Source organism: Linepithema humile, chromosome 5, assembly GCF_040581485.1.
Source record: "Linepithema humile isolate Giens D197 chromosome 5, Lhum_UNIL_v1.0, whole genome shotgun sequence".
NCBI lineage: Eukaryota > Metazoa > Arthropoda > Insecta > Hymenoptera > Formicidae > Linepithema > Linepithema humile.
The window spans coordinates 21,149,410-21,174,003 of NC_090132.1; the positions used below are offsets into that span (position 1 = coordinate 21,149,410).

At 33.0% G+C, this 24,594-nt stretch overlaps 2 protein-coding genes across 5 annotated transcripts; both read left to right on the forward strand.

Annotated features, from left to right (window-relative positions):
* The first annotated feature begins 16,596 nt into the window (after positions 1 to 16,596).
* LOC105673529 (nucleolar protein 58-like) lies at positions 16,597 to 19,741 on the forward strand. 3 transcript variants are annotated; one of them, XM_067355564.1, is made up of 4 exons: positions 16,600 to 16,946; positions 17,915 to 18,376; positions 18,772 to 18,901; positions 18,957 to 19,677. In XM_067355564.1, exons 2-4 carry the CDS (start codon positions 18,261 to 18,263, stop codon positions 19,503 to 19,505), a joined length of 795 nt encoding a protein of 264 aa, XP_067211665.1. In that variant the 5' UTR covers positions 16,600 to 16,946; positions 17,915 to 18,260; the 3' UTR covers positions 19,506 to 19,677. The 3 variants fall into 3 exon arrangements, with proteins under 3 accessions (XP_012224655.1, XP_067211665.1, XP_012224646.1); XM_012369232.2 differs by having other exon boundaries at positions 16,597 to 18,376; positions 18,960 to 19,741; XM_012369223.2 differs by having other exon boundaries at positions 16,600 to 18,376.
* Positions 19,742 to 19,816: 75 nt separating this feature from the next.
* LOC105673497 (2',5'-phosphodiesterase 12) lies at positions 19,817 to 23,541 on the forward strand. 2 transcript variants are annotated; one of them, XM_012369156.2, is made up of 8 exons: positions 19,817 to 19,877; positions 20,008 to 20,315; positions 20,526 to 21,076; positions 21,202 to 21,341; positions 21,518 to 21,804; positions 21,947 to 22,102; positions 22,252 to 22,372; positions 22,501 to 23,541. In XM_012369156.2, exons 2-8 carry the CDS (start codon positions 20,034 to 20,036, stop codon positions 22,761 to 22,763), a joined length of 1,800 nt encoding a protein of 599 aa, XP_012224579.1. In that variant the 5' UTR covers positions 19,817 to 19,877; positions 20,008 to 20,033; the 3' UTR covers positions 22,764 to 23,541. The 2 variants fall into 2 exon arrangements, with proteins under 2 accessions (XP_012224579.1, XP_012224589.1); XM_012369166.2 differs by lacking the exon at positions 19,817 to 19,877 and having other exon boundaries at positions 20,303 to 20,437.
* The last annotated feature ends 1,053 nt before the right edge of the window (positions 23,542 to 24,594 follow it).

Below are 24,594 nucleotides of genomic sequence, written 5' to 3' on the forward strand. Positions count from 1 at the left end.
TCTCGAAACAGTACAGCAATTAAATTAAAATAAGATAGCAATTAAATTTATAGCTCTGGCATTCGCAATTCAAGACGGTGTTAACTGTATTATTGTTACAAATTGTTAATTGTTACAAAGTACTGTAATTTTAATAAACACATAATTTTAATCTATAGAGGTGAGTTACCATAAGTAAAATATATCTCATTAAAACATATAAATAATTTCTAAAGCACAACAGATAGTTACATTAAAACGATATTTAATATCGTAGGAACGCAATTTTTAATAAAAATAGGTAAGTAAATTATTTTTCTTATAAAATTCTGTGTAACATCTTGTATTCAAAGATGATATTATGTATTTAAAGACGATGATATGTATTCGAAAATAAAATGATATGGACTTAAACAATATGTAGTTTCAACAGGATAGTGCCACCTGCCACACAGTTAATGAAACAATTGCTTTATTGTACTCCAAATTTTCTAGTCGTGTTATTTTTCGAAGAGGGAACGTCAATTGGCCATCAAAATCATGCAATTTAACACCATTAGACTTTTTTTTGGAGGAGGGGGAAATACGTGAAGGGAAAAATCTATGCCAATAATCCAAAACAATTCCAGAACTAAAGGTCAACGGTAAAAAAAACAAGATTTTATAGCACATGTCTTACTTGTACGTAAAACATGAAACGAAGTTATTTTTCATGCTTTTAATAATGAAATCTGAATTAAAATCTGATTTGACATAAAGAATAATTATTTAAATTTTTTGTTTAAAATAAAGATAAGAATATTTTATCAGAAAATGATGCAAATGATATGTTGCAGTTGTTATCGTTGAAATAGAGCCACATTTATGCAAACATGTGATAGAAAATTTCTAAAAGCACAACATTTCTACAAAAAGATGATAGTCTGCAAGAAGAGCCGGGGCGGCCATTTGGAAGATATTGTATTCCACATATAACCGCCATGTTTGTACTTTATATTGAAATAAAAAAATCATTGCTTCCTGAATAATTATTGCGTTTTATAGAAAAGTTAAAATAATCTTATTGGAACACATCGTCCTTATCAAAAAAATATAAAGAATAAAAAATTGTAAAAGAAACATACAAGACATTTTGAGTATCTTATAAATTTCAAAATTGATTATAAAAATTAAATAAAAAATATAATTCCGTGCGCTATTAGCATTTTATTGCTAATAAATATTCATAAATATAAAGAGGTATAAAAGATTTTCATCTGAATGCGAATATCGTTAACTCATTGCGGAAATAATCATAATTATGCATCAATGGTTAATTCCTCGTCATATTAGCATTTCGCGATTTTTCTTTCTGTTTCAATAACTTTTCTTTCTCATTCAATAACAATATATCGAATGCTAATCAACGGTATTGATCAAAGAAATGATATAAATCAGACGACTGTAAATGTCTAATTACACTTGGCAACAATTTTTAATTTTTTTTCTGTCACATGGATGGAAACAGATATTTTATGTCAATTTTTATGCGCTGATTACAAATCCAGACTTTAAAATACTCCATCACGTCACAATTTTGAGAAATTCAAGGTTAAAGTTGTAAAAAAGGGCTACTTTGGCGTACTTTATGATGTTATAACTATGGTATGCAACATGTTAGAAAATGTTTTTAAAATAAAGTATATTATTAGGACTTTTAATTGTCAAAAGGAATTTTTTTGTGTACATTACGGTTAACAAGATTTTGACGATTCAATATAGTGTTTGTTACATCCGCAGATAGTTTATAAACTGACTATCTACCATATCAAATATGTCATTTTGAATTTGTCAATTTTGACATCACAATCGTAGTTAGTAATCTTAAAAATCATTATGTGTTCCATAAAAATTGAAAATATTCAGCGACTTATTCGCAGTTTTTACATCCATTTATAATGGATATACACAAAATATACACAATATACACAAATATACACAAAAAATTCTTTTCGATTAAAACCTTTCAATTAAAAGTTCTAGTAATATACTTTATTTAAAAAAAAATAAACTTTTCCAACAAGTTGCATATCATAGTTATAACATCATAAAGTACATCAAAATAGCCCTTTTTTAAAACTTTAATCTTGAATTTCCCAAAATTGTGACATGATGGAGCATTTTAAAATCCGGATTCGTAATTAGCGCATAAAAATTGACATAAAAATCCTGCCTCTTTCCATCCATGACAGAAAAAAAATTAAAAATTGTTTCTTAAGGTTATCGTAATCGTTAAATATCTCGCCAGTATAAAATTTACAATATAATTTGCTTAGAAATTAATTAAAATAAATAAAGTTTGACAATCAATATTTACTATAATTATTTTGCTTGAAAATACCTGTAAATTTTTTAAAATTATACATTGTGTGAGATAATATTTCTTTCGTAATGTCTAATATTTTTCTTAATTACTTTGATAGAAGAAAACCCTTTTTTTCATAATATTAATTTAACTTTAATCATTTTCCTTCCTTGCTTGACGAAGACTTTTTCAAGTTATTATTTTATTGTTACTATCATTTTCAGTTTTCTCCATGAAGTCAGCATCTGTTTTTGCACCTTGTTATTCTCGCATATAATCCTTGAAACGTGCGCCCCTTTCGATTTCATCGCGACGGGTGATTAGAGATGTGGCTGGTTATTAATTTGTTAATTATTCCGCGCGTGGAGATGAAAAACGGAAAGCGAGCTTGCCCGGCACCGCAGGACGCATCCTTTCACTCGCGCGGGGACGCCTTGACATTTTGCGACGTGTAACGTGTCCACGAGGATGGAAAGTCATCAACTTGCTTCGCATCTTTGCGCATCCTTCGACAAAACATTCCGCACATCACATTGAGAAGTCGTTCATGAGAAAATGTCGAGGATCGATTTAACGACTCCGCTAATAAGGAAATCAAACAAACAAAAAAAAAAAACCGGTTAATCCGGACGAAAGTTTGTGAATCCAAATCCAGATGAAAGATCGGTGAACTCAAAGAACATTTTTTTTTTATAAAGTTAATCGATAAAAGCAGAGTTTGATTCTTATAAACAATTTGTTTCATTTGTTTATTTCTTACTTTTTAATCGCACTGATAAAATGATATTAAAAATAAAATTTTCTTTAAGGAAATAACATGTTTGGTTTCGTTAGAAAAATGAATAATTATACATTGTATTAAAACTTATATCTGAATATTATACACGAAAGAAAAGTTTTATATCAAAAATCACTATGTACGGCAGTAGCCGCGGACCATAAGAAGAATTGTGAATTTAAATACTATGGCCATTATGTGAAAAAAATGTAGTAAACATTTTTATAATTCCTTTATAATCCACGGCTATTGCCGTACACAATGATTTCTGATATAAAATTGTCTCCGTATATCATTGAAAAATTATGAAGAAATTTTCGAGCAGAAAGGTCTTTCTCACGAATCGACTCGCTCACGGATGTAGTCACTAAACACTCTGCGCACATTTACAGCGCATCTCGTTCCTGGTTTTTATGACGGAAGCGATGCGGCGAGGGAGAACTGACGGAATGACGGCGGGCTCGTGAGAATCTCGACGGCGAGATTACGATAACACCGACGGCGGATGTGTCCGCGAATGTAAGGATTGTATCCGCGAGGGGCGTGCAATGTATCTCCCCAGGATATAGAAGAGAAGGCGAGCGCAACCAAGCCGAGCGTCATTCGTTAGTTAGATAACCTTTACTCCAGCATTAGCCCCGTTCTCGACCTGCCAGCTGGCAGAGGTATGGGCACCGTGTTCCTTGCGGGGGGGATTGCCCTTTCATGATTCGCCCCTTTTCCGCGCAAATTGAAAATTACATAATTTTAATTCCTCGCTCCTTTATTTTTCAACCTATCGAGCGGCACGTCAGGTTTTCAGATAGAAAGCTTGTACAAGTATATATATTATACAAATAATCTCAAAATCGTACGTGTAATGTTAGAGATGTTTAAAGATATTTACTTTGGAATGTAGATACAGCTGTACACGTACATTAGCTGATGGAATAAACTTTAAAAAACTGTTTACTTATTATCCCCATTAATTGACAAATGAGAAATTTGTCTCACTAATTGTAAGATATATGTCGATATTTTTTTCTTACGATAGTGAGAAAAAAATTACCCGTGATTTCGTTACAATTTATATAGCTATGGAGACTGGGATCTAACACAATCCTCGATATGCGGAAGTTTATCTCATCCATTAGCAGAGAACCGTTCTTCTGTTTACACGAGAATAAGGACAATCGCTAACAGCTCGGCACGAGATTTTTCGATCAGAGCTCTACGAAATAAACGATCGGTAGCATTCCGCGTGCGTAGAATACATATACCTACCGCGGAATGTAACGCACGGAGAATTACGCACGTAGACTGCATAGAACATGGCATCGTGAATTCCGTAGATTCGCAAATAGCTGTTGCGCACACTGCGCTTCGCTACAATGCGATTTCTTCCGTGAGGGAAAACGTCAAGGCTCGAGAAAATTACAACCGAGCTGCACAGATTGTTCACGTAATTAAAGTATCACTGTATGAAAGCTAACCACTGAATTGTGGAAACAAGAAGAAACGTGTTTCAAGTAAAATTTTCTCGATCTGAAAATAACAGTCAAAATAACCTACTTTTGTAGAAAGTAGAAATTAGATACATCAAGATTAGCAATGATTTCTTTCAAGTAATTTCGCTGAAAATTGATAATAAAACTATCATATACATATAATATTATATTATAATGAACAGTTAAATTATAATGACTTTATAATCATTCAACGTATTCAATCATATAAAATAAATTTTTTTAATATAAATAAAAATATAAATAATTAATGAATATTATATATTATTATTATTACTAAGTTAGTGCAAAAAATTTGTCGCTTCTTCGTGATTTATTTCACATAAAGCTATCGATTTCCATTCTACGAGCTCGGAATTTCTTAAATCGGGCGTATAAGAATTCGTTTTCATAAAAAAATGTATTAAAATTAATAGTGATTATTTTAATTCACAAAAATTTATTCGAAACCCAACAATTCCAACTAAATTATCAAATTATTAAAGTATTATCTTTAACATAAATTATAACAATGTACACACAAGGTGTTAAAAGTTATCAAAGATTGAGAACTCAGTTCCACAGAATGATGTTCCTGTCAACTTTTGGAATCCTATTTTTTTCTATTCTCATATGAAAACCAAACTTAAAGAACGATCCCGTTGGCAATAAAAGCATCGTGGGAGGCCGGTCTCATTCATAATCTTTATGAAGCGATTCGTTTCGCGTCGATCGCCGGGCCGCGGCGAAAGAATCGCGAGCCGCAAAGTAAACGAGCCGAAGCGGCCGAACTGCGCTCCATTAATTCGTTGTCAACCGAAGCTCCTCGATGGGAATCGAACCGAGTCTTACCGCGATGATGAATCGGCGCTATCGAGCGGAGCTAAGCCCTCAATTATACAACAGGTCACACTTTCAGTTAGAATAAATGTCTTTATTTATTTATAGAAGATAATATTTCAGAAAATATAAAATATAAAAAATTTTAATTAAAAATGTTAAAAAGGAACGTTGATTTATCTCATTTTTCCTCATTTTGCCTCATACTAGTTTATTAAGAAATCGCATCTTAAATATCCGGTCACCGTGAAATATTCTCTCAATCTTTCTGAAGCTCGGCGAACAGCAATAAAATAAACATATAAATCTGACTGTTAATAAAAAAAAACTTGCTTCGATGAATATATTTTTAGTGAAAAGTGACAGATCGGCGTAATGCTATGTTTTAAGAATATATGAAACGATTCTTTGCCTACGTTGCTTTCACGAACCTATTTGGCGATACGCGCAATGAATCGTCGAAACACAAAAAGTCGATTGTCCTTCGGATAGAGTGATGACGGATTTAACAAGTTAATTTTCTAAGGGTCCTATCTATATCAATACAGTAGTAATCTGAAAGCACTCCATTCGCTCATGCATAATGGAATAATGAAAAATTTTGCCGGAGGCCGTGCTACAAGTTCACACCCTAAACGAATTAGAAATCGAGGCCCATGACTCGCTCGGCCTCTTTCCTACGGACCCTAACGCCGTTACATTGCGCACTGGGCCACTTTTCAACTACCCACGCCTATCATAAGTGAGTCGATAATATCGGATTACATGGGATTCGGTAGAGAAACGTAGTGCCCTTTCGGTATTACGTGAACGATGAAATTTGTGGTTACTGGTAGCATATGTGCATTACGTAATTGTTAAAATGCGCAAGTTGTGCAAAATTAGCTTTCTAATTGTAGCGATATGTGATTTATTTAAATTAATAAAGTTTCAAACTCTGCTTAACACAGAGTCATAGAAAATTGAAAATATTAAGATTATCAGTAATAGAATATTATCTGTCAAAAATATGCAATGATATTTGTTAATAATTGTAAATAATAAAGAAGAAATTTATTCTCGAGAGTTCGTATAAAATTAATAACAGCTAATAATCCACATAATTCATATGATTAAATTGAAAGGTGACTATTATAATTCGATTATACATTCTGCTATGAATTAATCTCCACGATACAGTTGATACATTAAAATATTAAATAATGTAAATTGTGTATAATAAATGCTGGAAAAACGAACTTCGCGAAGTGAACGTGCAACCGCAGAATAAGAGTGCTCGTCCTGCGTAAGGATCAGTGAAAGTCCACGTCGAAAGTCAGAGAATTCATAATTCATGAAACTTGGATACCCGTAAAATATCGGTGATTTTTTCCTTATTATATCAAAGGTTAATTTCATGCCAAGTAAACTTATTCGCCGCGCGACAAAATTGTGTGCAAATTGCACGATTAGTTACTGTCCGTTGTTGCGCACTGTCGAGCAATCTATCATTCGTGCAAGTAGTATAGATTGCAGATATTCTATAACTCTAGCCGTAAATTATTAGTGTATTGAGAAATTGTTAGGATCGAGATAAAGATCTGCTAAATCAAGAGTTTAGCAGAAGCAGAAGATTTATAAAAGTAAGATTTTACGAGACTAAAAAACTAAGAAATTATAAAAGTGTAAAAAAGTCAAAGGCTTTACTACACGGAGGTATATGAAACTTAAATGTAAGATTTACTAAATAAAACGTCGAGATAATATCAAGAATCAATCATATTTATGAACGAGTCGAAAAACTTTAGCGCCGAGAGAACCAATAGAATAAAAAAGTCCGAAATTTATGAAACTGAAAAGTACGCATATTAATCACGAGAATTTATAAATCTTAAGAATGTGTGCGATCTAATAATTTTTTATAACAGAATACGTGATACAGCCAAGAGTATATATAATTATACCTTGAATATTTGTTCAAGCTTTCACGAGTGCGTTGCATTTTTAAATATTATAAGAATTAGGTACATTTGTTCATGTTACATGCACGTTCTTGTGTTAAAATGAAACGAACACGTCGCCTGGTTCTGTAAGAAGCGGAAAAATGGACGAAATGTCTATAGAAAGTGCGCCCGACTCGAGCAGAGCTCTCGAACTCTTACGTTAGTGCACTTATGCGAATTGATGCGTCGACCGACTAGTTTCCCAGTTGCATCTCGCATCTAATCCTTATGTGAACGATACTTTACTTTCACCGGTTACCATCATAATCTTTTTTTTTCTCTGCCTCTTGCCACCGCGTATGACGACACCGTGGTCAATTATCCATCTGCCGCGCACCGCAATCGCGCGGTATCGCGTGCGAAACAAAACGGGGTTGCGACCCGACGTGATCCAAAAGTGGTCATATCGTTGTAGCACTTAAAGAACATAAGCGAGATTTGCACGTGCAAACGAGGAGATAAACGGACCGTGTTATGCAATATGGAACCGAGAGACAATTTAGACACATTAACTTCAAGTAAGCTCTTGATCGTTAAATTATGATAAAATAATAATTATATTCGTATTTCGGTCGTGCTTATTTGTAAACACGAATAAAACACTTAAAATTTAAATAATTAAGACTCGTGCATTCAGCTACTGGATCTGCTAATTTTACAACTTATTAATAATAAACATTCTTTAAATATTTCATCCTCTTTCCTAATTATATATCAGAAATATTGAGTGCTAAGTTCTATTACATTCGTCAATTAATAATTAAACAGTAACATTAATAAAAGTGTAACTTTTTTGTCGAAAAACGAAAAAAAAAGAGGATATGATTCAAGTATAAAAAATTGATCGCTTTATCTATGTGTCACAAAACAGGCATTTGTTTATAAATAAAATATTTAATTTTTAAATATTAATATTTGCAGAAAAAAATGATTGCTCAACTACTATCATTAAAAGGAACATATTACAATCGGTGCAATAGAAACACGAGCCCACTATTACCTAACAAAATCGTTTAGCGTTCTCATTATTCATTTCTAAATGCTTGCTTAATATCTATAGTTCTAAGAGACAGAATATCACTTTCAAAATTCCCGTGTCTCAATATGGAGAACGTCTACGATGATGGAATAGATTCGACAAAAATCCAATCGATATAAACTCGTTTGAATCGGTTTCCTTTTACGCAATCGCCACGGACCTATAGCGTGTGCCTAATAATAAAACACGAGAAAGAGCGAAAGACGGAACAGCTCTTCGCTAATATATGGTCAGCTACGAAGGATGATTGCGAGTGAATGGAAGATGCGACACGGTAGTTTCGCGAGTCGAATCCCGATTATCAATCTGAGTCAAGCGTACCGAATTCACATTGCGGTATCACATTGCAATTTCACGTCGCGTATTTCTCGGGAACATTCAAAACACAAATCGGAGATACATCCAAGAATTGACGATACGTGAAAATAGAATTATGTATAAACAACAATTTAACCAGAAAATAGAAAAACCGTGAATCACTATAAATACATAAATTTATCATTCTGAAGTATTTTGTAAATACTGTTGCGTAATATACATTGCAATGTAAATGCATATAAATAAAGCGACCGATTTTTTGCATTTGAAACAATTTCTTCTTTTTTCACTTAAAAAAAAAAAAGTTATATTTTAACTCATCTTATTATATTAATAATAAATTAATCTTGTACCGATAAAATTTTTATTCTAGAGCATTGTACGTGTTTTAGAAATCGAAGTTTGAACAATTCGCACTTGCCGCACCTCGTACAAAATGACTCGTGATTGACGAGATAACGAGCAAATAAAGAAGTTATGAATACAACAGAGGAGTCGATGTGCAATTGGGACTTTAATGACTTCGCCTTCGATGATTACACCCTGTCACTGAATAATATCGTAATGATTTAGCCCGCTCATTCCCTAACTGTTCGTTTCGCCCGCTTAATGACTGTTATTGAGGGAAATACGGGCAGCTTGCGAGCATTTCGTGAGTTTACACAAAGAACACTTTTGACAGCTGAATAGTTGCGAACGGATGGATATATCGTGCAATTACATAATTTGCCGGGTAACCGCTTTAACGAAAGAAAGGACTGATCCCCCGATTCTAGGTGTTTGCGGATATTTACAAGCATTCTTTCCCATGAACGAACCGTTGTTACAATCTCGATCTTTCGACGATTTTCCAAATAACCCATAAATATTAAAGGTTGTAATGTTTAAAGTTATTTGACCCTAATCACGTAGCGCGATTCACGTTCAATTAATTTATTTGTCAATTTCTTGCGTAAACTAAAAGATCGTGATACCAATAAATTTAAAGATCTATGATATAAAAAATTTATCATATCGAAATTTCACGGGAGAAGATTGTGGGATGAAGCATTTCCACTGCAATATCGGAACTTAATATTGCATCTCATCGCGCGCCTCCACGATTCAAAGTTACAATCCAGAAGGATTCTCTCTTTTCGCAACCCGGCAATTAATAAGAGTGATTTATCCCCGCGCTGAATATGAAATACCCGAGATTACGTTCGCGAACGCGTTACTAATTACCGACAATTACCGCAGGTGCAATGGCGCACCTCCTTCTTTTTCTCCTTTCCCGAATCTCTCTTTCGATTCGCCGACTCTGAAGGAGTTTTCCGAAAGAAAGTATATTTCTCTGGCGTGAAATGCGAAGGCAGAAGTTACGCGTTGCCTGTAATTCGCATTAAATCGGAATTGCGCGCGGTACGATTTTATTAATTGCCGGGTTATCGCGCGGACGCGCGCTTACCTGAACAGTTCATGCGCAATTATGGAAGACGAGTTAAAAGGAAAACACGCAATTGGCCAACGTGCAAAGATAGCTAGCGGTATGCAATCCGGGGGGTTAACATCACAGCGAAACTAGTTTCTAATAGTGCGCGCGCTGTCTAGAAATCCTTTCCTATTTCTTCATACACGTTGCTTGTTATCTATTGACTTTTCTCGGTGCGTTCTCGCTAACTTCGCGTGATAAATGAAAATGGGAATGGAGTGAAGAAATGTATTAAAAGAAACTAAGTTGTCGTTATAAATTAGTAATAAATAACGCTGCTTGATATCTCTATTTATCGTAATAAATAGTTTATATTATTACTTCTGTGAAGTGGAGAATTATATAAAAGTTAAGCAAATAAACATAAGTACAAATTAATTAATATTTGTCATTATTTAATTATTCGTTATCGGATTGCCGCGTTACAAATATAACAAAAATTCAAAGATTTTATTATTTACAGTCTAATGTCAAGGCTAAATCAATACAGTGATTTTTGGCAATTTTCTGTGCAATTCAATAATTATTCAAAATTGTAAATAATTACAACCAACAAAATATCTTTTTAAAACTTTCTAAATAACCAAAACTCTGCACAAACCGTAACAATTATTTACAAAATGTATCAGACAATTTTAAAATTAAAACAAAAACTTGATAATAATCTATTAATCTTTTCAAAATTTACATCGCAAAAAGTTAATGCATGAAATTGAATAAAGTATTAAGATATGTTCCGAAGATATGTATGAGTTAATTGCGTCTTATCCATTAATTACACAATTAACTTAAAGTCAAGTTGTTTATGTTATGCGCGCGAACGGATGTGGCGTGCCCCTAAAAATCTTCGCAATGGGATCGACCGAGTTTTGAGATAATACTCTGCAATTACGACCTCAAAAATGTCTACCATCTATCTTGTATCAACTGATCTCTAATTCGTCTCGCTACTTTGATCACCGGTAAAAAAAGATTTGCTGAAAGAAAAAGTAAAACGGGCGGAGTGAAACGCGAGAGAAATGAGAAGAGAAAAAAGGACGGTATTATAGCTAATCGCGCTCTTATTGGACTTTCTATATTTCGAGGACCTATCTAAAGTAAACGGCACTGACAAGCAGACACACTCTTTTCTAAGCATCAATCGATCATCCAAGACAAAATGTAACGTCTATCTGCGCGCGCGCGATTGCCGGCAAGCCGGTCAAGAGCGAAAGTGAGAAACATTTCCGAAAGTAGATCATCTAAGAATGTAGTTCATCGATCGGAGATTAAGTAACGCCGCGTCTCGCGATTAACAACCAGGCAGAAATCGAAAGATCAAACCGAGATAATTAACATAACCGCCATGAAACCTCATCGACGATATGTACTTCGATCGGGGAGAGTTTGCGAATCCAGACAATAACAAAAAAAAAAAAAAAAAATGACTCCCGTCATCAAGCGAATTTTTTCGCTTTTATCGAACGCTTTCTTAAACGATGATTTGCGAATTTTTCAGATCGATAAGATGAGGAGGATGGAACGAGCTATAACGCACCGTGCTGCAATCGGACATTGAAGGACGTAAGTGGAGAAGTAAACCATCACTTCGATTAATCCGGCGACGCTTCGGTTGACTTCATATCGAGCTCCTTTTAATCTAACCACTGTGACGAGATATGAAAGGTTTTCTACTACAATATGATGCAGTTCTCGATGACAATAATAGGAATCTCGGAACTCAAAGGAGTTTAATCTATCCGAATCCGAAAGCTCTCGTCGATCTTAGAACTTTGATAAACGGACGAAGAAATTCAGATCCAAGATCTCTCTTTCATATTAATCTATTGCTAAAACATCAGTTGATTTTGAAGCATCCTATAAGACAGACAAACCGATCACTGTACCGTATTAACTGCATTTTATAGCACCATTAGAAAATTGCAAAACAAGTTTCCAAGTACCAGGCCAATCGGTCCAAGAAAATCTTCCTCACTCCTCCACGAAGAAGATTTATCACCGATATCGATAGATCGCGTGCTGCTCGTATGCGTCGGTGAACGTCTTCGCAGGTGCTCGCTCTCCCGCAATCGCACGTTCACTCGAGCTCTTCCTCAACTTCTTCTTCTTGTTCATCATCTCCGCGTGAACAGCACGAAGATTACCCGCATATCGGTGTTTTGAAAGAGCGAGTAACAGTTAAGCAAGAAACCGGCCGGCGGCTATACGTTATATCCTTGATTCTCGCGGATCGTGAATCACGTTCTCCAACGGAAACTGTTGTTGTGCATTTGACCTGTTAGCGCTCGCTGATCGGATTAAAAATAGTTTTCCCTTACGCAGTAATTAAGTGATATAATTTCATAAATAACTTAATTTCATTTTTTATCTTCACTTCCGATTCCGTGGAATACTTAAATTTATATTTAAAAGTACAAATGTTTCTCGTATAAAATAAAATATCTCGCATTCCGAAAAACTAAAATTTGTCGATTTTGTTGTTTATAAAACTAAGAATTTTTTGCATTTTATGGAATTAAAAATTTATGCATAGATATTGCGATTTGGTAGATAAAAAAAATATTCTAATATCTATACTCTAAAGCTTTTTGTTTTTAGAAATCTTGCAAAATAATATTAAAATTAAAAATGCTGGTTTGATATATTACAAAATGCAAAACGCGAAGAATCTAAACAATCCTAATTTATCAAGTGTTTTTAGATGCCCTTACGATTTGATTGGAATATTCAACTTAAACATAATCAAGGATTCTTCATATCAAAGATCCCTTTACTTCTACAGATTCTAGATACGAATAATCCAGTCCATTAATCTTTCGCGAAGTAACAAATTCTCTAGTTGCATAAACTATCATACCTTTGACTGAGCTTATTATGACAAACGAGCGCTGCCACCGCGTTTCAACGCTCGAAATATGAAGTGCAGATTGAATCTAAAACGCTTACGTGATGCTATTAGCTATATTTCTGAAGGTGAAATACTACAGCACAAACTACAGAGAACAGAGCCTAAATGCCATTGAAAAACACATTGTTACAATTCGTAACACTCGGCTACCAGGACAACTTTTTAACGGACACTCTACTGTCCGCGATAATAATCGATGTCAAATGGCAATGTCCTTCGATATCCAGCTGAATTTAATTTACAATGATCATTCTCAATCAGATAGGGTGCAAAAAGCCTGCGGTATCCGGCCACGACGAAACAATACGCATTTCTTTATCGCCAATCTACAAAAGAATCGTGCTCGAAGGATAGAATTCCTCCGATCTGAAATATCCGGAGCTATTTATCAACAATTCACTTTTCAACTTTCTATCGCAGAAGTATGCGAGAAATAACTAAAAATTTTTTAATAACGCTCACTTATGTAAATGCATATAATATATATTTTTTTTAAATTGATTTATAGATGTTTTCAAAAGTAAAAGTAGCAATAAACATTCTCTCTGCTTCGATATATGTATCAAACGATATTTACACAGCGGTACATGTTTCTTTTCTCTTTCTTTTTTTCACAAACGCTATCACAGCTTATGTTAAATCACTCTCGATTTGTCGTCGCTCGGAAAAGAAAACACTTCTGATCGCGCATTTACATATCAGATTGTTCGTTTACCGGCGTTCCAGATGTTTCGTCTGCGTTGTAAAAATAAAAACTAAAAAAAAAAAAAGGTAAAAACAAACGGAAAAAAAAACGAGAAGGACGAAAATGAGAGCGGTCCAAGTTTCTCCGACCCAGATTTTCGCTTTACCATAATCACGACACTTTAAATGGCAGAAGTAAATAAAAAATCCCGGACGCTACCGCGATGCATCTGCCTGGCGCGCGAGTGCAGCTGCACCTGTGCGCGACGCCCGATACGTTTTCCCATTAATTAAGCAGATCTGAGCAATTTGCCAAATCACGTAACCCGTCGTCGTCGTGCAGTGGGCCCTCCAATCACTGAAGTTCAGCTGGCGCCACGTCGTGCACCGGCGGACTTTCGATTTTCTTTGGCTTCTCTCACACGCGCCGTCCGTAGTACGAAACGTATACTTAATATAAATCTGTTCTTAATTTGTGCTCTCACAACCTGAATTATGATACACAAAATGCTCAGTACCATCTGTGACTGTTTGGCCGGAATAATAATAAGTAAGACACACAAATTACGGTGTATCTCGTTAAAAATTAATCTTATTTCCTCTTTACTTTACCTTCGGATCTTTTTTCTTTTTACGTAATTATATCTCAAAGAAAAGTTTACTTGATAAATAAATGTAAATAAAAATGCCACGCAGTTTAATACAGGTATAATGAACAATATAAACATATGCAAAACCCTCCAGTCGTCTTGTGCATAATTAAAAATGTAATCCAAGATTTTGCAAGTGAATAAGATTTCTGTAGAAGTTGCGTAAAATTTTTAAACGTATAACGCACAAAAAATTTCAACACCGACAAAGTTAAATAATAACCACCTTTATTTCTTGCAATACAATGACAACGGAATAAACCTCAATCTCGTCAAGCCTGTCATTCAGAAATTGATTCAGAAGTTTCAAATGTAAAAATGTATCTGCCTTCGCGCGCGGCACCAATCGAAAACTCAGTTTGGCATATTAAAGTCGTTACAAAGCGCAATCGTGCGACGGTCGTCTGAAAGTGGCCGGGATTATGCGAGCCGTGGGCCAGATTATTCCGGCCGTGAAACGTGATATCCTTTATGTAAATTTCGTGGGTGCGTGCATGCGAGATCCGTGTGGCGCACAGCAACATTGTGCAATCCGATTAAAGCCGATAAAAAAAAAAGTCAATTAAGGAACGCAAACACACGACTAAAAGTGAGCGAGAACGCAATTACGCCGAGAAATCTCTTTGCGATCCCTGCGTCGCGATAAATTTAAAAAAACGCCGGCTGTGCATTGCTTATGAATGTGATTGTAAATAGAATTTGGGTCGTGATGATATCTTTATGCAAAATAAAAGAACGGGAAAAGATTCTCTACAGAAATAACCAAATTTATTTCTGTTGAATTGTTGTGCAAAATAAGATTATCTTATATATGGCAATAATGTTTTGATTGTAATGTTTATATTATTTTTTCATCTGCATATATAATATTCTATCTGAGAAACAATAAAAATTGTGAGAATTTGATTCAATTTTGTATAAAAAAACAATTACTTTTGATTGTCAAATTCTGATTCATCCAATTTTGTCAAATAAAATTTTTGTAAAAATTGAGACTATTTAATTGTACGTAATTTTGTGTATAAGAATAATAAATGTTCTAATTATGATAAGAAGCACAATGTAAAATAGAAAATAATAAAGAAATAACATTAACTGGAAAAAAATTGCAGCGATCAAAAAAGGTGTAAATGCAGAAATAAAAAAAAATATTAACTCTTCTAGCGTCTAAGCTAAAAATTAAATACTTTCCTCCTTTTCTGGAATGTGACCAATTCAATTCACGGAGATTTGGATGATGAGATAAAAATATCGGCTTGGAATATTGTCCCTGATTCTGCACAGGTGTGGCTTGGCCAAACGATTTAATAAAAGCATACGCAATATCGCACACATGTAATACGCATATAGCAATGATTAGCATCGGTGCGAGTGAAAAAAATTCATTAGCATGAACACGACTGTCCTTCGTGATTACTATCGGTTTTGCTTTTATCCTTCATCTTGTTGTCTCTCTTTATTTTTCGATAGCTGGACCACTTTCAGTTACGTCTCTTGCGGACTTTCTCGGCAAAGTCGCTATAATTATATAAGTGTAAAATGACGAAAATTATATAGAAGATTTTACGTGGACGAAACATATCATTTAGATGATCGAGAAAGAATGATTTGCAATGCTAATACAACAGAAAATTTAATTAATTAATCTCATCAAACTTGCTCAAAGAAACTTTTACTTCCTCCAACAGTGACTTGCTACTACTTAATTATAGGTGAATATATATATATATATATATATATATATATATATATATATATAAATTTCTTTACTATTTAATTATCGAAATATTCAGAATTTAATAACTGCTTAAATATTTAATTATTCAATGATATGACTACTTATTAAATGATCAAAAGTATACATTGACTGTTTTTGTTTTTACCTAAGAGAGTTTTGCCTCCGATAATGTACAAATGTATCTTGGCAGTTCTCATAAAATAAAAATATAATTATTTGCATAATGCATGTCGCGATGTGATTAGCAAACGGCGGCAGCTATCAATTGTATCAGTGAAAAATGTTGTCGCAATTACCCTGCTTTACCCCGCATTATGAAACGAGCGTTGGACTTACATCATCGCGTTAATGCTTGTAAATATCGGAATCGAATCGGCTCGTGGTGATACGCGTCGAGCAACGTTGACATTAACTATCCCCTAATAAAAGGATATTAAATCGCAGGACGTGTGGGTTCCGCTTATATGCACGCTCATGCATGAAGACATTAAACCTCAGGATTAATAATCGGTGTTCACGGCCACGCAACCTGAACTCGACCGAACTCGCTCCTATTACGGCAACTAATGCCTTTGGCACGCGTTTCTATAATTAGCATGATAATATCGGCGTGCGTGTCACCGGTGTTAACTCGAAGGATCGAAAAAAGGAACAGCCAGGAGTGAATCCTGTGACAAACTTCTGCTTTTATCACCTGAGTTGTGAGAACAAGTTGTGAGAAGGAAATTGATGTAGGTATAAAATGTACTGTGCTTAGCGAATAGAAAGTGACAACGGCAGATTGTTTGTAGAAAGATGTTGTAACATAATTCTTGAATTACGACCTAATGAAGATTAATGCTTTTTCAAATTAAATTGAAAAGATATAAGCCAATAGCAAAATATCTTCAATTTAATTTGGAAAAGCATTAACCCTCATTTTACATCTTTCTCAATTGTTATATCTTTAATTATTAAATATCCATGTTCAAAACTTTTGATTACTAAACATAAAATAAAAATTTTGTTAAAAAGTAACGTTCGTTCAGAAATAAATAAAGAATATGTTTTTAATTTACATCTTTTCCATTTAATTTAGAAAAGCATTAATCTTCAATGAAATCTTCAATACTTTTTCAAATCTGATTGAAAATATGTAAATTGAAAGCAGAATCTTATTCCTTATTTATTTCTGAATGAACATCACTTTATAATAAAATTTTTATTTTAAGCTTAGTAATCAATATATTAAACATAGACATTTAATAATTGAAAGACATAATAATTAATGTCACAACAAAAGATGTAAAATATCACCCATTCATCTTTGTTAAAATAAGCAATATAATATGACATGATACGTGTTTGCTCATAATAAAAAATTATAAGCTTGAAATCTTAATATCTTTAAATCTTCACTATTCCCAAAGTATAATGTTGTAAAAATTCTTATCAGATCTACTTGCATCTCATATATGTTATGTTCTTTGTAATGCAAATGTAATGTTTCAGGTGAAAAACATTAATCATATATCAAAATACAGAAAAGTACATGTAATAAGAACAATATTACAATTGCATTCCTTTTAACTGCACTTCCTGCCTTCCTAGAATTTTGTCTTTTCTCCTTCTTTATCTGTAAATCCTAAACATTGTTAGCTACATGATATTATTGCTATGATAAACTATTATATCATTAAGTGTACTTTATTCATTACAGAAAGTGTCAACAAGCGCAGTTAAAAAGTCTACATCTGTTATTGTTTGTCGAATCTATTATTAAGTATGTCTTACCTTGAAATCTGCCATTTGCATCGATAAATCTTTCGTCAAAAAAACGCGTCGTTCGGAGCTGCCTTCGTTACTTGATAGCTGCCTTCCGCCTTGATTCGCACTTGTCAAACTAGTCCTTGTCCTCTACAACTCGCGATAACCTTTGCGAGAATCTGCCGAAGTTACGAAAAGATCAGGACGATTGTTAAAGTCGTGGCTTCACGCGCGCGTCGTGCCCATAAACGCTGATAAATTCGAAGGTTCGAGGACGCCCTAGGGGGTTATTCGCATGAATGCGACGGTCATGCATTACGCAAACATGGACGCCCGCGGTGCCTCACAAAACACCGGACAACATCACGTCCTCGGAGTACACGACGACAAGAGTGTTCGTGCCGTCTTATGAAAAGTATGAATATACTGCGTATTTATGTATCGTATTTAATGAGGGTAATAGTCAAAAAGGACTTACAATCCACTCTCAAAATACAAATACTTACAATTTAATAGAGATATAAGTTGCGTTTGAATATTCACTGTCAGTACTGACAATCTAGTTCACGCACGTACAGATTTTCAGTACTGCCAATGCATTTTGAAATACAGTCTCATAATTATTTTAATCATGGATATAATATAATGTGTAGATAGCATACTAATAGAAAATAAATGCAATTTTAAAACATATCAAGTAATGTTAAATTCTAAATCCTAGTTATAAAAGATAATAAATTTAATTTCAAAACATATTTTAAGTTTCTATACTGAGTACATAAGCTTGTATCTATAATTTGCATATTTTAGAGAAAGACATCCTCATATAGAACAATTGCTGTCAAACGAATATCAACGTATTTGGTGGCGAGAGAAGCAAATCTGGGACAAGACTGTAATTGCTAAAAAAACTGCGAGCAAAAGAATACTACCGCGTATGGTAAGCAACGATTAAATTGCTATCAAAGAACTGTAATAAATTTGAAAATTTACAGCAGGTTAAGAGAAAAGTACCAACATGCGTGACTGTGAAATTTCCAACAAGAGCAGAACGGTTAAAAGGAAAAAAGAAAGAAGAGTTTAAAAAGAAATCTAATAAAAACATTCCAAATGAGGAAAGCACAATTGTAAAACATAACGATGCAAGATCAGAAAAGAATAAAGAAATGCGATCAGAGAAATGTGAGGAAACAGAATTAGAAAAACATGAAGAAGTACAGTCAGAGGAATGTAAGGAAATAAAGTTAGAAAAAGATGAAGAAGTGCAATCAGAGAAATTCGAGAAAACAAAGCTAGAAAAACATGAAGAAGTGCAATCAGAGAAACACCAAGACACAAAATTAAAAGAACATGAAGAAATAAAATCAGAGAAATGTGAGGAAGTAAAGTTAGAAGAATGTGAAGAAACAAAGTCACAAAAACTCGAGGTAGGAGAATCAGAAGAACACAAAAAAACAAAATTAGAGAAGAATGGAGAAACAAAATCAGAAAAACATGAAGAAAGACAATTAGATGACATTGAGGATACAAAGCTAGAAAAATAAGAAAAAACGAAATTAAAAAATAATAAATGAGCAATTGGATTGTATTATACGATTATTTCTTGCATAATATGCAAACTTAAAATTGGCTGAAGAATGTCTTTTGCAAAAATAAAAATATTTTAAGATAAAAAATAAAAAAATTGTCAATAATTATCGCTATTTAATTAATTTTAAATTTTAAATTTTATAATTGCGTTTTTAAAATCTTATAGCGCTATCTAGCAATTTTTTATAATAATTAATGACAACATAATCTGTCGTTATAAAAGAATTCTCTTTTTATCAATCGATGCTTACGTAGATTACTGCATCTCCGATGTAACACTTCCAAATGTTTACACCATGCACGTGTGTACGAGAGATGCTGCCAAGGTATTTATATAACCTGAAACTTAATTTTGAGAATTATTTACCTGTATTAATTATTTAATTAGTATTTAACAGAATAATAAATTATATCTGTGAATTATACCTGTGAAAGAAGCTGTAATTTATTTTCAAGCTGAATTAATCGATGGTTATAATATAATGCGAGGTGTATTAACGGCTAAATTGGATCTGTATAAAAATCTAGCCTCATTGATCACACAATTTCGCAGCAGACATATACAACCGAAACACGTACTAAAAATGAACGAGGCATTTCTTCGTTACGAGAAAGGCAGTGATGTATTCGACATTTCGTTTCGCTATGTCGATGAAACGACGAAAGTCGACCGTCAGTTCAACTTCTCTAGACAAGCATCAGAAACTGTAAACAATTTCCTCAAGAGAGTCGACACGAACGTTTGCAAGATTGTAAACAGAAAGGTGAGAAGCACATAAGCAAATCGACAGAAAAATAATTGATTTAACATTGAAGTCTATTTTCTTGAATTTAAAGGCTATAGAATTATCAGTTATATTTGATTCTTATTTAGCAGATGAGGACGGTATATTTTATTGAATATGATAATCGTGATTTAAAGTACATTTTAAAGTACATTTGATATGAAGCAATTAATACATTTTTTTCTCTAGGTGGAAAGAAAGAGGAAGAAAGATATCGCTTCTGAAATAGCTAGTCTGCCAAGAGATAATGTAGAAACTGGAAAGATTATGCTTCTAAAGGACGACATTTTAGTGGATGGCAGTGTGTTGTGCGAGAGCGTTTTGCAAGACTCTGCAGAGCTTAAACTAGTTATCTTCGAAAAAATGTTTTTAGTGAAGCGAAACGCACCTTTTATCATCAACATTTCATTGCCATCAAGCATACTAGTGGATTTTCCGACATATCCATCTAAATTTGAGTCACTCTACACCGACAAGAAACGATCAATATTCAACTGGTACAGAAATGAAGCTATTAATAACAAGCCAGATTTATGGACACATGTAGGCAAAGGATATCTTTACGTACCAACTACATTCGACATCGGCTGCAATTTGAAAATTAGTTGCGAACCGTGGAATGAATCGGATTCTGGTTGTATCACAGAAGTAGAGTCAAAGGGTGTTGTGGAGGCTGGCCCTGGACCGTGTCCATTCGACATTCGACACCAGTTTACACAACATAAGTTATCTGATAAAAGGTATGATACTTGTGAAATATGATTAATATAAAACATTCAATCTATTTTATGGATACACAGCGAAACATACATTAAGCATGCAGGCATTTTATAAACTGTATATTTAAAAGGGGAAACAAATTCAGTTTCAGGGTGATGTCTTATAACATATTGGCGGATACATATGCTGATTCTGATTTTTCCAAGGACGTGTTATATCCATATTGTCCACAATATGCATTAGATATGGATTACAGAAAGCAATTGATACTCAAAGAAATAATAGGTAAAGTATATAGATCAGCATTAAAGCATTAACAAGTTGTTTGAATCGTTTTATTCAATATCAAATAAACTTTAATAATAATAAAAAACAACTTGAATAACAAGAATTAAAATTAATTTTTCAGAATTTTTAATTGCTAAGGCAAATGTGTTATATGTGACGATTTTATATTACAGGATTTAATAGTGATATAATTTGCTTGCAAGAGGTAGATAAAAGTGTGTACGAGAATGACTTATTGCCATCTCTATACATGCTAAATTATGATGGCATGTTTGTCACAAAGAACGAAATTAGCGAGGGACTTGCCACATTTTTTAATCAAGAAAGGTTCGAGAAATTAGGATTTGAATTCATTGTAATGGCTCAAAATACTGATTTTCCGAAATTTACCGAAATTTGGTCTAAGATCGACAACAAAAAGACAAAGGACAGATTTTTGAGTAGAAATACAACCATCCAGGTAATCGCGTATGATTACTTATGTTGATATTATGATTATTATGTTTAATAACATCATTATGATTATTATGTTTAATAACATCATTATGATTATTATGTTTAATAACATCAATCAGAGAAATCAAATTTTTTTCATGATTTAGGTAACAACGTTACGATCCAAAGAAAATGAGTCTGAAATTTTGCTCATCGGTAACACGCATTTATACTTTAAACCCGATGCGGATCACATACGTTTGTTGCAAGGATATTTCGCGATTGCATACGTACACGAGATACTAAAGAAGACACAAGAAGAGGTAAATATTTTTTCCAACACAAATTTATACGTTTAAAAGTATTATTTGAACAAACGGTCTAATAAATTCTTGTGAATTATTATGCGACATATGTCCTTATATATATATATTCTAATTTATTAACGCTTACTTTGTGGAAATGTTGATAGAATCCCGAGTGCAACGTGAGTATAATACTGTGTGGAGACTTTAACAGTACGCCAGAATGCGGCATTTATCAACTGATGACTGAAAATTACGTTCCGGAAACCTGCGAGGATTGGAGAAGTAGTGAGTGACTTTTCTCAGTGTTAATTTGCAAAAACTCTTTTTAATATTATTGTCTGTAATTTTATATGCAATGCAATGTCGTGATTATTGTATTTTGCGAAGTTAGAAAATTACCTTTTATTTTTTAGATGCTGAGGAAGCCATAGAAAATATATCCCTGACACAAGATTTCTGCATGTCTAGCGCTTGCGGGACACCGGAGTACACAAACTACACGCCGGAATTTTCCGGTTGTTTGGACTATATATTCTATGAGAGAGACAAGTTCGAAATACAGCAAGTAATTCCGTTGCCCAATAAGGACGAGCTTACTCTTCATACAGGTTTGCCGTCTGTAGTATTTCCTAGCGATCATATATCTCTATGTGCCGATTTGAAATTAAAAGAATAATAAACACATCAACATACTATACACATATTAGGTTTGTACACTAAGAGATCAGTTTAATGTCAATTTTTACATACCAACTCTCTATTTTTTATTCGAAAATTTAATATCGTCATCTACTTACTATACTAATTCTGGCTTGTTGAAGGATCAATTTATTAAAGATTGATTCTCTATTCCACTCTTCGACAAAATCTGGCAGATTTTCGTAATAAACGGTCAAACAATCAAGTGTATGCTAATTAAATCTATCTGGCAAAATGTAAAAGTAATATGTACACATATAAAAGAGCTTGCGTATTTATCAAATGTTAATATGTAATTTGTAACATCAGTATAAATTTCATTGAATGCTCTATATATATTTTGTAATTCTACAATATTTTAATTATTTACTCTGTTCATTATTTAAAAATTAATAATCTTTCATGTTGCCAGATCAATTTATCAGTTAACTATTGAATTTATATTGATATTTGTAAAATCATCATTTTGTAAAATTTAAATTACCTTTTTTTATAAATATATGTAGGTTGAGGTATGTGAATCATATTGGAAACATCCTCAACAAGCAGAAGAGCAATAGAAGAGATATAAAGTTCATATTTTCTATAATAGTAGTTATGTAATTTTATCATCTTGTTCAATCGAATAATATCAATTGAAAAGATGTTGAAAATAATAGGTATTCTAAAATAAAAAAGTTTCTAAAATTATAAGTCTGTAATCTGTAAGAAAACAGTATGTTGATTAGGAGAAATATATATTAGGAATGCAATAAGTTCCCGTGTTTTAAAACGAATCCTTCACTTCGCATGAATCACAATAATTGCGTTTACAATCAATAAAGTATACATTTATCTTTCGATAATATGAAGATACAGTAAAATGACTACTTATATCTGCAGCTAGTCAAAGTTAATTTACAAAAACTTATATACAATTTATTTCCTTCTCTCTTCAATGAATCATTTATAAAGGTCTGCAGATAACATAAGATCTTGAATTTGGTTGAACTATACATTTTTAACATCACTACACAAAATTTTTACTTTTTACCTAAGCAGAAAATCTGTATTTTCGTGTTGCGTCATTGAAATTTTACCAGAATCTGTAATTATTCATATGATGAATAGAGGTTACTTACAGGTTGTTCCATATAAAAAAGTTAAATAGCTGGGAAAAGTTATCTTGCTGTTTTGTCTACAATTATATCTTCTCTATTATGTATTTGAAACTACGCAGCTATATAATTTTACATGAAACACTGCGTGCAGAATGCATGTTAATTCAGCCTTTTCATATTACTCCATAAATTGTAAGATTTAAGAATATAACATCTCGCTATCTAATCAAGTTGAAAGACACAAATTTTTTTATTATTCAGTACAAATTATTTAATGTGAATAATTATATCAAGTTCTGATCATAATTATTTTACGAATTGGATGAATTATTATCTCATTTAAAAAGATATCCGAATTCTAATTTCATATAATTCCAGTAATTTTTAACGCAATTGTTTGTCAATCTGAAATTTGAAAGCACGTACAATTGTACAAATACACAAAAAAAATCGATTATTTCGAATTAGTTTAATTAATTTTTCATTTTCTTTTCATATAAGAGCACCTATAAAAATTAAATTATTCTTTTGGTCCATTATTTTCGACGTAATAACTAGTATGTATGTGTCGTTGGAAGTGGACTAAAAATTTTGAAAAATTGATTTTATCATTTATTTTATATTGTATCTATCTATAAAGTTGAAATATCTCACAATAAAAAAATCATTAAAAAAATTATTTAGTCCACTTTCATAATCACTGACACA